Source organism: Gobio gobio (assembly GCF_949357685.1).
Source record: "Gobio gobio genome assembly, chromosome: 3".
Taxonomy (NCBI): Eukaryota; Metazoa; Chordata; class Actinopteri; order Cypriniformes; family Gobionidae; genus Gobio; species Gobio gobio.
In genome coordinates, this window is record NC_137099.1 from 12,822,957 (window position 1) to 12,838,372 (window position 15,416).

Genomic DNA, 15,416 nt, shown 5'->3' on the forward strand with positions numbered 1-15,416 from the left:
ACATAAACAGAAGCTCAACCGAACCTGCTTGACACACGAGAACAAACCTCATTGGTTCTTGTGGAAGCTCAAATATGATGCGTAACACAAGAATGAACCTCACTGGTTCTTGCATGTCAAGCTTCCGTTTACCACAAATTATGTGTGAGTTCAATGTTTACATGTGAATAAAAGCCTAAATTCAATCATATAAAGCGATCGAGTCTCTTCAGAAAATTTGGACATAGCCGCTCAATTCATATGCATTAGTTTTGCGATCTCTTTAAGAACTTTTTGAAGCGTCAAAGTGGTAGTTGCGGAGCTGTCAATGGAGGGACAGAAAGGTCTTAGATTTCATCCAAAAGATCTTCATTTGTGTTCCGAAGATGAACAAAGGTCTTACGGGTTTCGAACGACATGAGGGTGAGTAATTAATGACAGAAATTTCCTTTTTGGGTGAAGTATCCCTGTTAGACAGACCATGTGAAAATTCATCAGTCAACATGACTGCTGAGTAACCAATCCCGTCAACGTGTGGAGCGGGGCGGGGCTTTTCTCCTCTGACTTATGATGTTCAAAGCGTTTCTAAAGATGTCGATTTTTAAAAAGGCAGCTGCGTGACTCTGAGATGGTGTATAGGAACATGGTTTGTGTAATGTTAGCAACACATTATTAACTGTTTGATAACGTAGTCAAGCCAAAGGCTATGATCAATTACCGTTATGTGTTTGGCATTGCAGAGAGCGATACATAAAGCGCATTACCACTCTGATACATCGACTTGGTGGCCCCCTCCATATAGCTGCATTTAAATCTCAGGATGTTTTGGTCTTGTTTGAAACAAAATACAAATTTGTTTAAACCTATTAATTGCAACGACTTAATGTCAGCATTAAATTAAAAAAAATTCCCTATTTTCTTTCTTTATACACATTCCTGGACATATTGTGCACAAAATGTTTTTGTCTTTGCAAAATATAATATCTTGTGCTGTAATAACTGTTTGTGTAGAGAAAGCCTCCCACTCCAGCCGCTGTGTCCAGAGATAGAGGCCTCAAACCAACTAAAAGCAGCAAGAAGAAAGCACCAGAACCACCACTGACTTTACCACCACCAGGTAAACAGCACACAAACACACACACATATCGCTTACAACAGATATGATCACAGTTGTATCTCTTCTTGAACGTTGCCTTGATGGTATTACCATGGTATTCTTTGGCTTACCATGTAAATACTATAGCAAATGAATATGGTAATGATATAGTACCAATTAACTATATACTGGACTACTACAATGAACTACTGTTCATAAGTTTTTTTGTTGTTTTTTTTTAAGTAATTAATACTTTTATTCAGCAAGGATGCATCAAAAGTGACAGTAAAGACAGTAAAGTTGCAAAATATTTCTTTTTCAAATAAAGGCTGTTCTTTTGAACTTTCTATTCATACAAGAATTTAGGAAAAATGTATCATGGTTTTCACAAAAACATTAAACGGCACAAATGTTTTCAACATTGTTAATAATAAGATAAGATCTAGATTTCTGAAGGATTATGACAGAGTAATGATGCTGAAAATTCAGCTTTGACATCACTACTATATTACATTTTAAAATGTTTTAAATTGTACTAATATTTCACAGTATTACGGATTTTATTGTATTTTTGGTGAGAAATGCAATCATATACGCACATTAAAATCTATAAGAGCAATACAAACTTCTTTCAAAAACAAAAAAAAATCTTACCATAAATTTTGGATAGCAGTATACATGTATAATGCCTACTGTATAGCATCTCTTTTTCTCCACCTGTCATACACACACACAAGTGTCCAGAGATCTTCCAGTGGAATCTGAGAGCACCCAAACACAGCTGCAGAGGAGCAGCACAGAGGAGCATTACACCTACACAAACGTCCCCTGGAAAATCTACCTCAGGAAGGAGGTGTGTGTCCGTATTAATGTATCTGTTCTTTATGAGTGTGTACTCCAACATTTTGTACATCATCTTGAACACAGCACAGTTTCAGCACTAATGCTGCTGTACAAATTGCTGTAGGTCTTCTATCCCAAAGACAGTTGGAACCATCCACTAGTGCTGGACCTCATATTCAAACAGGTGAGGCGATTCAAACACAGCGCCTTCATAATATCATTCTAGAATGCTTTGATGAATAGAATTTTTTTTTTTGTAACAATGTAAAAGTCTTTACTAGGGGTGTAACAATATATATCGTGGATAGTGACAATATGTATTGTGTACTGTTCACCCAAAATAAACAATTATAGTGTGAGATAAAAATTCAAGTTCACAGAGTTTTAGTGTCAGTACTTCATTAAACTACTATATATAATGTTGAATATAATGTATAATAATGCAGTGGGGGAATATATGTGGGTCCTGGTGCCAAATGTCTTTTTGTTACCAGTAAAAAGTGGCTTGAATTATTTTAAATATATAATATATATATTATTATATAAATAATTCTGTATTTTCAGCTTCAGAATCATGAATATTTTTATTCTGGTGTCACCATTTTCCTGTGCTTTAGATTACCAACACCAGGTCCAAGCCTATTCATTTCCATCCCCAATGTAATACCAAATTTAGCATTTTAATCAACAGTACATTTTTGTTAACCTTTTACCATATGTCTAATATAGCAATAATATCGTATCGTGATATGTATTAAATCGTGACATGAGGGTATCGTTACACCCCTAGTCTTTAATGTCAATTTTGATACATTTTATGCATTCTAGCTGAATAAAAGCATTCAATTCTTTTCTTATCCCAAACATTTTTATTACAATATTTAGCAATTTGGCAAATACATTTCTTTTCTCTCTTAATTCTTCATTCCATAATTTTGTCATATATTTCTCACCTTTAAATTATGTTTTTCAGATTGTCAATGACACGTTTACAGAGGCCTGTGTGCGCATTACTAAAGAGGAGAGACAGAAGATGAAATCCATGTTTGGTGAGAAAGCAATTCATTTACAGTTACATTTATTTTCTATGTGGAATCATTTCTCAGGGCATGTTTAGTTTAATGTTTTTGATGACTACACTGAGCTGTTAGTATGATATGTGTGTTTGTTTCATAGCGCAATATGGCATCGAGCCGAACACAGATGTTCAGGATGAGAGTGTGAAGAAAGCTGTGGTAGCTGCGGCCAGGGAATCATGGGAGATTTATTTTTCTCGCCTTTTTCCTGCCTCTGTGAGTTCCTTTTCCTGGCAGACTGTTAGTGCAGTGGTGCTTATGCCTGATATGTCACCAGTGTGTGTGTGTGTGTGGCCTGGTAAGCCCTACTGTATGAGGACAAAATGTCCCCAAAAAGATGGCAATATCTGAAATCCTTGTCCTTGTGGGGACATTTTTTGGTGCCCATGAGGAAAACATCATACCAAGTGGTGTTTTTTTCTGTGTAAAAAATTCAGAAAGTTTTCGGTGATGGGTAGGGTTAGTGTAAGGGGATAGAATATACAGTTTGTACAGTATTAAAATCATTATGTCTATGGAAAGTCCCCATGAAACATGAAAACGCAACGTGTGTGTGTTTGTAGGGCAGTGTGGGTACTGGAGTACAGGTGTTGGCAGTATCTCACTCTGGGATCAAACTTCTAAAGACAGTGAAAAGCAGCACTGCAGCTCCAGACTACTTCAGAGTGCTCCGTCCGTACAGGTGCGTCATCCATCCAGCCATTGAGCCACCTGACAGCCTTAAACCTCGTGAAGATTGATTGCCAAAACTCTCGCTCTCTCCCACAGCTACACAGACATCCTGTTTGTGACCATCCCGTCTCAGAACATGCTGGAGTTTAATCTGATGAATGAGAAACTGATTCTGTTTTCAGCCAAAGCTCCTCAGATCAAACAGATGATTGATCTCTTCATCTCTCATCTTAAGAAGGTACGGAAGAAGCTTTGATTTCTCTTCTCATAATTTCTTAAAGCTGCCAATGTGGGTAAGATGGCTTCTCGAACAAGAAAAAATGTAGGGTGGGACTTTATTTTGTCTATCAGGAATTGATTGGATGGTTGTGGTTTGCTATACTGTGATGTCATGTGAGTGACAGGTTGTCCCGCCCTCATGCCAGTAAACATGTCATCAGAGAAGAGATGTGGCTGCAAGAGTTATTTTGACTTTTAGTTCACTTTTTTTTTTTTTTTTTTATGTTTTAAATGCATTTTGATTTCATGGTGACTTTAAGATGCTGTTACACTGCCAAAGAAGGCTCTGATTTTGTGTTAACATGCAATAATGTACTTTTGACTTCCTTCACAGGACTCTGAGTATGTTGTAGCAGAGAGAAACTTCATCACAGAGGACAGAGCTCTTTTAAACTTCCATAAAGGAGATATCATTCGTCTGCAGGCCATGGATGGATTAGAGGAGGGTGAGAAATGCAATCATATACGCACATTAAAATCTATAAGGCTTTCCCACAAGCATTGATGTCATGCTGTTTTTAGCAGGGGGAAATATTTGGCACCCGGATACAAGATATTGCTGAGTTTAAGTACACTACCATTCAAAAGGGTTTTTTTTAAGAAATTTATATTTTTATTCAGTAAGGATACATTAAATTGATCAAAGGTGACAGTAAAGACATTTATAATATATCACAGTTTCCACAAAAATATTAAACAGCACATCTGTTTTTAGCTGTGATTATTAAAGAGATGTTTCTTGAAAAAACAAATCATCATATTAGAATGATTTCTGAAGGATCATGTACACTAAAGACTGGAGTAATGATGTGCGAAAATTCAGCTTTGACATCACAGGAATAAATTACATTTTGAAATATATTAGATAACAATGATTTAAAATAGCAATAATATTTCACATTTTTGCAGTTTTTGCTGTATTTTTGATTAAATAAATGCAGCCTTTGTCAGCACAAGAGCCCACATTTTTTAACAGTAGACTCCAAGCTTTTTGTATACAGTGATTTGTTTAGTGATGAGTCAGTAAAGATCAGGAAATGACTCTGCAGGGAAAGATTTTAGAATGGAGCTCAAAATATTTGCATTCAGTTAACCTTGGGAAAGGCTTGTCCTTGATACACCAAGAAATCCATGAGGGGGGCTGTGGGGGTCCCGTACAGTGCATGATCAGCTGTGCATGCATTTTAGAGGAAGAACTGTGACATTTTCATGGTGTGCATGTACATTTGTGTTTCAGGTCAGAGTTACGGCTGTGTGGTGAAGAAAAAGGTTGTTTACCTCGAGGAGCTAAAGAGAGGCACACCAGATTTCGGTCTGACATTTAACATATGACCTTTTTATATATTATTTTGTTTATAGGATGCTTTAAATTGTGTAACTAAACATGAAATTAGATATGTTTTGTCACATGATGAAAATAGATAATTATTAATTCCATTTATTTTATAAGATGATAAAAAAGTGGAATACAGAATTAATAAGCTGTTATTAACAAATTAATGATTTTTTTTCAGGCTGGAGGTTTGGGGCAGTGCAGGGTCGGAGTGGAGCGTTCCCCTTGGATTGTGTGGTTCCTGTAGCTGCTCCTGATTTCCTGAGTCTCCCGGCAGAGAGAGGAGAAGAGCCGAGAGATAGACAGGGTCGAATGGCAGCATCAGGAGCTATCGCTCTCGCTGTGGCCTCCACTGCGGCTGCACATGAACTAGACCCGTCACTAGAGGTAAATAAACACTATACCTCTCCATGTAGTATATACAAATGCTGATGCTGATATCCCTCTGACAAGGTGTTTGATAGCTGATATAATGCCAATATACACCGATTACGCATAACATTATGACCACTGACAGGTGAAGTGAATAACACTGAGTATCTCTTCATCACTGCACCTGTTAGTGGGTGGGATATATTAGGCAGCAAGTGAACATTTTGTCCTCAAAGTTGATGTGCTAGAAGCAGGAAAAATGGGCAAGTGTAAGGATTTGAGCGAGTTTGACAAGGGCCAAATTGTGATGGATAGACGACCGGGTCAGAGCACCTCCAAAACTGCAGCTCTTGTGGGGTGTTCCCGGTCAGCAGTGGTCAGTATCTATCAAAAGTGGTGCAAGGAAGGATCAGTGGTGAACCCGCAACAGGATCATGGGCGTCCAATGCTCATTGATGCATGTGGGAAGCGAAGGCTGGTCCGTGTGGTCCGATCAAACAGACGAGCTACAGTAGTTCAAATTGCTCAAGAAGTTAATGCTGGTTCTGATAGAAAAGGGTCAGAATACACAGTGCATCGGAGTTTGTTGCTTTTGGATCTGCATAGCCACAGACCAGTCAGGGTGCCCATGCTGACCCCTGTTAACTGCCGAAAGCACCACCAGTGGGCACGTGAGCATCAGAACTGGACCACGGAGCAATGGAAGAAGGTGGCCTGGTCTGATGACTCACGTTTTCTTTTACATCACTTGGATGGCCGGGTGCCTGTGTGTCCCTCACCTGGGAACACTTGGCACCAGGATGCACTATGGGAAGAAGGCAAGCCGTTGGAGGCAGTGTGATGCTTTGGGCAATGTTCTGCTGGGAAACCTTGGGTCCTGTCATCCATGTGGATGTTACTTTGACACGTACCACCTACCTAAGCATTGTTGCAGACAGTTTGAGGTGTTGACTTCGCCTCCAAATTCCCCAGATCTCAATCCAATAGAGCATCTGTGGGATGTGCTGAACAAACAAGTACGATCCATGAAGGCCCCACCTCGCAACTTACAGGACTTAAAGGATCTGCTGCTAACATCTTGGTGCCAGATACCACAACATACTTTCAGGGGTCTAGTGGAGTCCATAACTCGACGGGTCAGGGCTGTTTTGGCAGCAAACTGTTAGGGGCAAAACACAATAATAGGTCATAATGTTATGAATGATCGGTGTATTATATGTCATTATTTAATGTTAGCAAATGAGGCAACAATAAAAGTGCTCAAATTAAACTTCTATTTTATGCACTATTAAATATTTTCTCAGTCTTTGAAAATAAAAAATTTGAATTTTACCACAGATGTTAGTAAAATTACGCTTGTAGATATTGGAGTTGGAAATGCACAGAAAATATCTGATAGTACATTACTAATATTATGTACTCATTTGTATGTCTGTTTTGTGATTGCTAGTCTGATGGTTTTGGGGATTTTGGTGACTCTGAAGTTGAGGGCAACATTATTTTGGACAGCCAGTACAACATGGTGGAGTTTGGCAAGAAATATTTCAGAACGTCAAATGGAAACAAGAGGTAAAAGCGTGGCCACTGCTATTATGATACAAAAGATCTTGCTATTTATTCAAAGTCACTCAAAAACAGCTAAGTCCATTTAGTCCAGATGTTGTATTTTTTTTTCTTTTTTTTTCTAGTGATTCGTTCAGAGATAAGTCCAAAAAAGGTAAAGGAAACAAAGACCCCGCAGAGATGGTGAAATTCAGCAAGGTACTGCGTCCACTATGCATACATACAGTACATAAACATATACAGTAAATACATTTAGGGTTGTGGTCAGAATTATTGGCATCCCTGGTAAATATGATCAAAGCTGGCTGTAAAAATAAATCTGCATTGTTTATCCTTTTGATCTTTTATTTAAAAATGTGCAAAAATCTAACCTTTCATTGAAGTAAAAGAATTGAAACTGGGGGGTAAATCACATTTTTAAATAAATGCTTTTCTCCAAAACACGTTGGCCATAATTATTGGCACCCCTAAAATGTGGTCAGATGAAACTAAAAAAAGAGCTTTTTGGCAGAAAACCCACCAGATGTGCTTGGTGCAAACAGGGATAAAAAGTACACCATGCCCATGGTTAAAAATACTGTTGTGGGCCTATTTTTTTGCTGGAGGTCTTGGACATCTTGTTCAGGTACATGGTACTGTATCATGGATTCTAGCAAATACCAATAGATAAAAAATCTAAACCTGACGGCCTCTGCTAGAAATGGTGGTTGGATCTTTCATCAGGACAATGATCCAAAACAAGCATCGAAATCAACACACAAATGTGTCACTGAGCACAAAATGAAGCTTCTGCCATGACCATCCCAGTTCCCTTATCTGAACCCAATAGAGAATGAGTGGGGTGAACTGAAGAGAAGAGCTGGGAATCTGAAGGCTCTGGAGAGATTCTGTATGAAGGAGTCGTCTCTGATCTCTTGTCAGGTGTTCTCCAAACTCATCAGGCATTATAGAAGACTACTCAAAGCTGTTGGCAAAAGGGGGTTGCAAAAAGTATTTAATAAAATTATGCCAATAATTATGGCCAACGTGTTTTGTTTTGGAATTTCCTGTGATTTACCCCCCACTTTCAATTATTTTACTTCAATGAAAGGTTAGATTTTCGCACATTTTTTAAATGAAAGATCAAAAGGATAAACATTGCAGATTTATTTTTACAGCCATCTTTGATCATATTTACCAGGGGTGCCAATAATTCTGACCACAACTGTACATGTGCAAATGCATATGCATATACATATACAGTTCAAAAGTTTGGGGTCAATATTAGCAAGGTGGCATTAAATTGATCAAAAGTGACTGGAAAGACATTTATAATATTACAAGATTTCTGTTTAAAATAAATGCTAATCATTTGAAAAAGATTGAAAAGAATGTATTACAGTTTCCAAATATTATGCAGCTCAATTGTTATTATCATAAAAAATGTTTCTTAAGCACCAAAACAGCATATTAGAATGATTTCTGAAGGATCATGTGAAACTGGAGGAATGATGCTGAAGTTTCAGCTTTACTATAACAGGAACAAATGATGTATTTGTAGTAATATTTCACAGTGTTACTTTTTTTGCTGTCTTTTTTATTTAAAAAAAATGGCTTGGTGAGCATAAGAGAGTTCTTTCAAAAACCATTTATAAATCTTACCATCCCCCAATTTTTGAACAGTAGTATACATATAAAAATGTATAGTATGTAAAGCACAAACACACACCCACATACATATAAAACTGCTGATCTCTCGTTTTCTCCAGAACCCTATCCTAGAGTCCCTCATAGACTTCACTGACCCCAACATGAACCGGGTTGCTTCTGAAATTTTCCTAGGTGAGATGAGAGATAAATCACAGCCACTGTGTATTTTTTTTTATGCTTCATATCTGAAAATGTTTTTCTGTCTGGGTTTGGTTTGTGTGTAGCCATAATGAAGTTCATGGGAGATCATCCACTTAGGGGCCAATCAGAGCAGTTTGTGGTTTGCACTTTCCTAAAGGTAAAACACAACCTCGCATCAGCTGTACTGTAACCCAAAGGGCTCATAGGCCCCCAGTTGTGTTTGATATGTTTACATTTTAGCTTTGATTTTACTCAAATGCATCATTGTTTTTGTAGTTAACGGGTGAATATGGACTGATGAAGGATGAGGCCTACTGTCAAGTCCTCAAACAGATTACAGCCAATACCAGCTCTAAACCGTGAGATAATACCGTTTTTTGTTTATTTGCTTGTTTGATACGAATCTGTGTTCAGCCTTAAGAAGGTTTATTGGTCTGTGTGTGAGTGTTTGGTTGTGTTGTGTTGCAGTGACAGCTGTCAGAAAGGCTGGCGCTTGCTCTACGTTCTGACTTCTTTTTACCGCTGCTCTGAAGTGCTCAAACCATTCTTACTCAAGTTCCTACGAGACGTCTGCAGAAGTCCTGAAGTGCTTTTTCATGGTAATCATACATCACACATATACACTTTTAACTTACGTTAGTCTCTAAATTAAAATAAAGTTTTTATGAAGCATGATGATCTAACATTATTTAATGTGTCATCTCCAGGAATTGCTAAAGCTTGTGAGCAGAATCTGAGAAAGACCTTTCAGTTTGGTGGCAGGAGTGTTTACCCCAGTAGTATGGAGCTCAAAGCCATAATGGTCAATAACCATTTTACACATAATTCATAATTTTATTCAAGAAAGACGCATTAAATTGATCAAAAGTGGCTGTAAAGATTTTTTCATTGTTACAAAAAATATATATTTCAAATAAATGTTATTTTGAGCTTTATATTAATCAAAGAATCCTAAAAAAATATTAAGCAGCACAGCTGTTTTCAACATTGATAATAACAAGAAATGTTCTTGAGCAGCATATCAGCATATTAGAATAATTTCTGAAGGATCATGTGACACTGAAGACTGGAGTAATGATGCTAAAATACAGCTTTGACATCACAGGAATAAATTACATTTTAAAATACATTAAAATAGAAAACAGTTATTTTAAATTGTAATAATATTTCACAATATTACTGTATTTTTGATCAAATGAATGCAGTCTTGGTGAGCAAAAGAGATTGCTCGTAAAAACATAAAAAATTCTTAACATCTGTTGATCAGTAGTGTATGTGATATGAATTACAATGTAATTATGTTCATGAATGTGCTTTCAGGCTGGTCGAAGTTCGAAGCGGCAGCTGTTTCTATTTCCAGGAGGAATTGAGAGACATTTGAAGATCAAAACCTGCTCCGTATGTCTCTTTTCTTGTTGACAGTTAATGCCATTTATTGCATGTGATTATATTTGTAAGTTAACTTAAAGGGATAGTTCACGCAAAAATGAAAATTACCCCATGATTTTCTCACCCTCAAGCCATCCTAGGTGTATATGGCATTCTTCTTTCAGACGAATACAATCAGAGTTATATTAAAAATGTCCTGGCTAATCCAAGCTTTATAATAGCAGTGAATGGCATCCCAAAATTTGAAGCCCAAAAAAGTGCATCCATCCATTATAAAAGTACTCCACACGGCTTCAGGGGGTTAATAAAGGCCTTCTGAAGTGAAGCGAAAAATATCCATATTTAACACATTATAAAGTAAAATATCTAGCTTCTAATTTTCATTTGTGGGTGAACAATCCCTTTAAGATAGATGTTGATCTGTTGTGTGTGCAGGTGGCACTGGATGTCATAGAGGAGTTGTGTTATGAGATGGCGTTACAAAGGCTGGAGGCAATGGATGAGTACACAATTTTCATTGTCACCAACAGAGGTACCAGATTGATGTCCTTGCACGTCTATAAGGCTATGTTCAGAGTGGAATACTAGCGAACTGTTCACTGAATATTTCACACTATATACTGTATACTGCATCGTGTGGTTAAGTGGTTAGAACACGTGCTCTGTTATCACATGGGTGGTGCACATGTATTTACACATATAAATTAGTATGTAATGCAATGTACGCAGTATACAAAAGAAAAACTTTTAAAAACTAGTATTCTTCATTATTTCATGACCTCATCTTGCATTTTTAATTCAGCAATTGGTCAATTTGATCAGAACAAATAATGAGTCAGGAAGGACATATTAAAAAATGACTGCTGCTTTTACTTCTGAATGTTTAGTCAAACTGGAAATGAAAGGTCAAGTCAAGAGCATCAAGTATTCTATACAAGAAATTGTGGTAACACTTTACAATAAGGTTGTATTAGTTAACATTAGTTAATGCATTAGTTAACATTAACTAACCATGAACAACACCTCTGTTCAGCATTAGTTCATCTTTGTTAACATTAGTTCATAAAAATACAGCTGTTTATGGTTTGTTAATGTTAGTTCACAGTGCATTAACTAATGTTAACAAGATTTTAATAATGCATTAGTAAATGTTGAAATTAACATTAACAAAGATAAGGTGTAAATAAATGCTTTATAAGTGCAGTTCATTATTAGTTCATGTTAACTAATGTAGTTAACTAATGTTAACCTTATTGTAAAGTGTTACCGAAATTGTATGTTCTGTACTGTGCACAATATAACTATGCATACTTTAAAAAATAAATAGCATTATTAGTATGCCATTCCAAACATACCCTTCCAGATTTATTCACTCATATATTTTTGATGTCACACAGGTCAGAATGTGCGGCCCCTCAATAAGCGAGAGTACATATTAGACATCGCAACAGAAGCGGAGCAAATTGATACCAACTACAGCTTCTGGTTCAGACGAGTCATCTGGGCCCATCCGCTCAAGTTTGACAACGAGCTCTGTGTCACCATGCACTATAACCAGGCACGACATTTCTGTCTTATAATATGCCATTACTCACATGTGTCCTAACCAGCTGCAATGCACTAAAACATCAAACCAGCAATCCTGTCTCTTCCATGTTCATATTGAGAGTATTTGGATTTCAGTGAAGACAGAAAAATTGCTGATTCTAGAAACATCCAGGCATTGCATCTCTGCCAGGACGCAGTGTTAAGAAAATGTACATTAGGGTGCGGAACGCCATGTCGGAATTACCGTTATTATAAGATTACAATTAGTAAAAAGCTTTCATGTCCTCATAGAACTTTTTCGTACTAGAAGCGTTGACATGTACCACCTGACCGCTGCAGATTAATTTTGGTGTTGATAGTGTTGCCATTGAAACGCATGATTCCGAGAACATCACGTGTTGTCATCTCGTAATTACAGTAATTACAACATGGCGTGAACGCAGAATTACATTACCGTTCAAAAGAATATATATAATAATACTTTTATTCAGCAAGAATGCATTAAATTGATCAAAAGTGAAAGTAAAGACATTTCTAATTCTGCAAATACAGTATTTCTATTTCAAATCTTCTTTTTCCTTTCGGCTGTTCCCTTCAGGGGTCTCCACAGCGAATCATCTGCCTCCATCGAGCCCTATCCCCTGCATCCTCTTCTCTCAGACCGACTACCTTCATGTCCTCCTTCACTACATCCATAAACCTCCTCTTTGGTCTTCCTCTCGACCTCCCGCCTGGCAGCTCTACCCTCAGCATCCTTTTACCGATATATTCACTCTCCCTCCTCTGAACATGTCCAAACCATCTCAACCTGGCCTCTCTAACTTTGTCTCCAAAACATCTCACATGTGCTGTCCCTCTGATGTACTCATTCTTGATCCTATTCATCCTCGTCACTCCCAAAGAGAACCTCAACATCTTCAAGTCTGCTACCTCTAGCAAATCCTCCTGTCTTTTCCTCAGTGCCACTGTCTCCAAACCATACAACATCGCTGGTCTCACTACTGTACACCTTTCCTTTCATTCTTGCTGGTACTCTTTTATCTTTTGTACTCTTTTATTTCTATTTCAAATAAATCATGAAAAAAAGTAATGCAACCCTGAACTTTTGAATGGTAGTGTAAATTTAATAAATTGCTGGAACACATTTTATGAATAATGTTATTGACATGTTCAACTAGTGCACAAAAATGTACCTGCACCTATAATTCCTTTGTAATTGTATGTGTTTTTGTGTTTGCACAGGTTCTGCCAGACTACCTGAAGGGTCTGCTGAATATCGTACCTCAGGGAAAGATCAGTGAACAGCAGTTTAACCAGTATGCCAAACTTGCTGCTCTTCAACACAGAGCCAAAGACAGTCTCTACACGCCTACTATGTATGTTCCAATTTGAGACGTCCTTCTTTTACATATACTAACATTTCACTTAATTTTCACCCTATGAATAATGTCTGGAAATCACAATCCGAATCTGATATAAAATAATCAACATCAATATCTGCTGCAATCAGAAATTTCAGTATCAGCTCAAACATTTATCAAATTCTTCTAAGGGTACGTTTACACGACAAGGATGTACTTAAAAATTGAAAAGTTTTTCCTTTGTGGTTTTGAAAAGTTTTGCGCACAGACAACAGTGACCCCATTTTCACCACGACAACAACTAAAAACACTGTATTACGCATGCCAGGCCACTAGTTGGCGAGTCAGAATTAGAATTAGTTGACGATGTTAGAATTTGGCATTTGTTAATAATGCGTCTCCGCTAGTTGTAGTTGTAATGCAGTACATCTACACTTTGCTGGAGAAGTGTTAATAAAATCTTGAGCAGCACAAACGCAGTCCTGTAGTTGTTGTTTTGGTTGTCAAGTACTCGCACATGCCTATAGATTGAACACGCCGTTTTCATAAATTCGTGTTTTTGTAGTTTACACGGAGACGATAACGGTATCGTTTTCAAAAACTTGCACTTTGAAACATATTTTCAAAAGTTTGTGTTTTCAGGCTCCAAAATGTCATTGTTATGTAAATGAATGGCCAAAGCACATAAAAAGTTTTACTGTGTCGTGTAAATGGCTCCTAAGCTATCTGAGCTATACTGCCCACATTCCTTTTATAGATCTGTGTTTTTACTGTAAGTCAACAATTGTCTCATATGTGTAAATTTTTACACTACTGTACAAAAGTTTGGGGTCAGTAAGATTTTTTCATGTTTAAAGTTTTTTAGGTATCTTATGCTCACCAAGGCTACTTTTTTTCCCATTAAAAATAAAATACAATAAAAAATGAAATATTAATAAACTTTTAAAGAAATGTTAAATCTGAAATTCTTTTTTCTATTTGAAAACAAATGTAATTTATTCCTGTGATATCAAAGCTGGATTTTCAGCATCCTTAGTCTTTAGTGTCACATGATCCATCAGAAATCATTCTAATATGCTGATTTAGTGCTCAAGAAACATTTCTTATTATTATCAATTTTGAATAGTTGTGCTGCTTAATATTTTGGTTGAAACTGATTGAACATTTATTTTAACATTATACATTTCTTAACTGTCACTTTTGGTTTTATGCATCCATGCTGAATAAAAGTAATAATTTCTCCTTCTTTTTTTACTTTCATTTTTATATATAAATCTTACTGACCCCAAACTTTTAAACAGTGCTGTTTTTCTGTATAAGTGTGTGTCCTGCTATGAAAAGGGCACTTCCTTTGGGATTTTTCTAGTTAAAACCACATATATTCAATTTAAGTGTATATTCAATGTATATTCAATGTTCTCTCTCTATAGTCATGAGTTGACAGAGTACATCCCAGTTGAGATCTTTGGCAGACAGGGGCCTCAGCAGTGGATGCAACTGGTTGCCCAACATGTACATGCCGTCCAAAGCCTGAACGCTCACCAGGCCAGATCCCAATTCCTGGGTATTTGATTCTCATCAGACCGAACACCCTCATTCACTTTTCACCTTTTTATTATCAGATAATACTATGATAAAAAGCAAGTTTGCTAGATTGTGTTTGTGTGTGTGTGTGTACTTCAGGTTTGGTGTGTGCATTTCCCATGTTTGGATCGTCCTTCTTTTACATCCAAAGCAGCAGCAACAGCAACATCTCTGCACCATCCATCCTCGCTGTCAATCAGAACGGACTGCACTTCCTGCACAAAGACACTCATGTGCGTATTACAACACACACACAGACTTCCAAAGCTAATGTTTTCAGTTTTCCCAGTTAAAGTGCTTCTATTATAGCCTGACAAGCCAGACCCGCATCAAGATGTTGGGTCTGGGAACTCACCATTGGCAGGGCTCAATCCGAGGGGCGGGACAAACGGTTGTCTTTCAAATTCCCTCTGCATGCAATAGGATAGCGCTACAACCAACCAGAGCATTGAAGAAAGTGAAGCGGAGCTTGTTGATAGATTAAACTTTCG

The 15,416-nt window shown here is 37.2% G+C and overlaps 1 protein-coding gene across 1 annotated transcript in view; it reads left to right on the forward strand.

Annotated features, from left to right (window-relative positions):
* The window catches only part of myo15ab (myosin XVAb), a gene marked incomplete at both ends in the record, with an annotated part of 58,722 nt that overhangs the window by 41,514 nt on the left and 1,792 nt on the right, over nt 1-15,416 (forward strand). Inside the window, 23 exons of the mRNA XM_079811976.1 lie at nt 991-1,096; nt 1,813-1,928; nt 2,043-2,102; nt 2,892-2,967; nt 3,095-3,210; nt 3,558-3,676; nt 3,763-3,904; nt 4,280-4,391; nt 5,183-5,257; nt 5,460-5,665; nt 7,101-7,219; nt 7,339-7,411; nt 8,962-9,034; nt 9,127-9,200; nt 9,320-9,402; nt 9,512-9,642; nt 9,751-9,845; nt 10,364-10,441; nt 10,868-10,964; nt 11,830-11,990; nt 13,223-13,356; nt 14,772-14,905; nt 15,025-15,158. Of these exons, the coding sequence (XP_079668102.1) occupies nt 991-1,096; nt 1,813-1,928; nt 2,043-2,102; nt 2,892-2,967; nt 3,095-3,210; nt 3,558-3,676; nt 3,763-3,904; nt 4,280-4,391; nt 5,183-5,257; nt 5,460-5,665; nt 7,101-7,219; nt 7,339-7,411; nt 8,962-9,034; nt 9,127-9,200; nt 9,320-9,402; nt 9,512-9,642; nt 9,751-9,845; nt 10,364-10,441; nt 10,868-10,964; nt 11,830-11,990; nt 13,223-13,356; nt 14,772-14,905; nt 15,025-15,158 (2,514 nt within the window). The remainder of the gene's footprint in view (nt 1-990; nt 1,097-1,812; nt 1,929-2,042; nt 2,103-2,891; nt 2,968-3,094; nt 3,211-3,557; nt 3,677-3,762; nt 3,905-4,279; nt 4,392-5,182; nt 5,258-5,459; nt 5,666-7,100; nt 7,220-7,338; nt 7,412-8,961; nt 9,035-9,126; nt 9,201-9,319; nt 9,403-9,511; nt 9,643-9,750; nt 9,846-10,363; nt 10,442-10,867; nt 10,965-11,829; nt 11,991-13,222; nt 13,357-14,771; nt 14,906-15,024; nt 15,159-15,416) is intronic.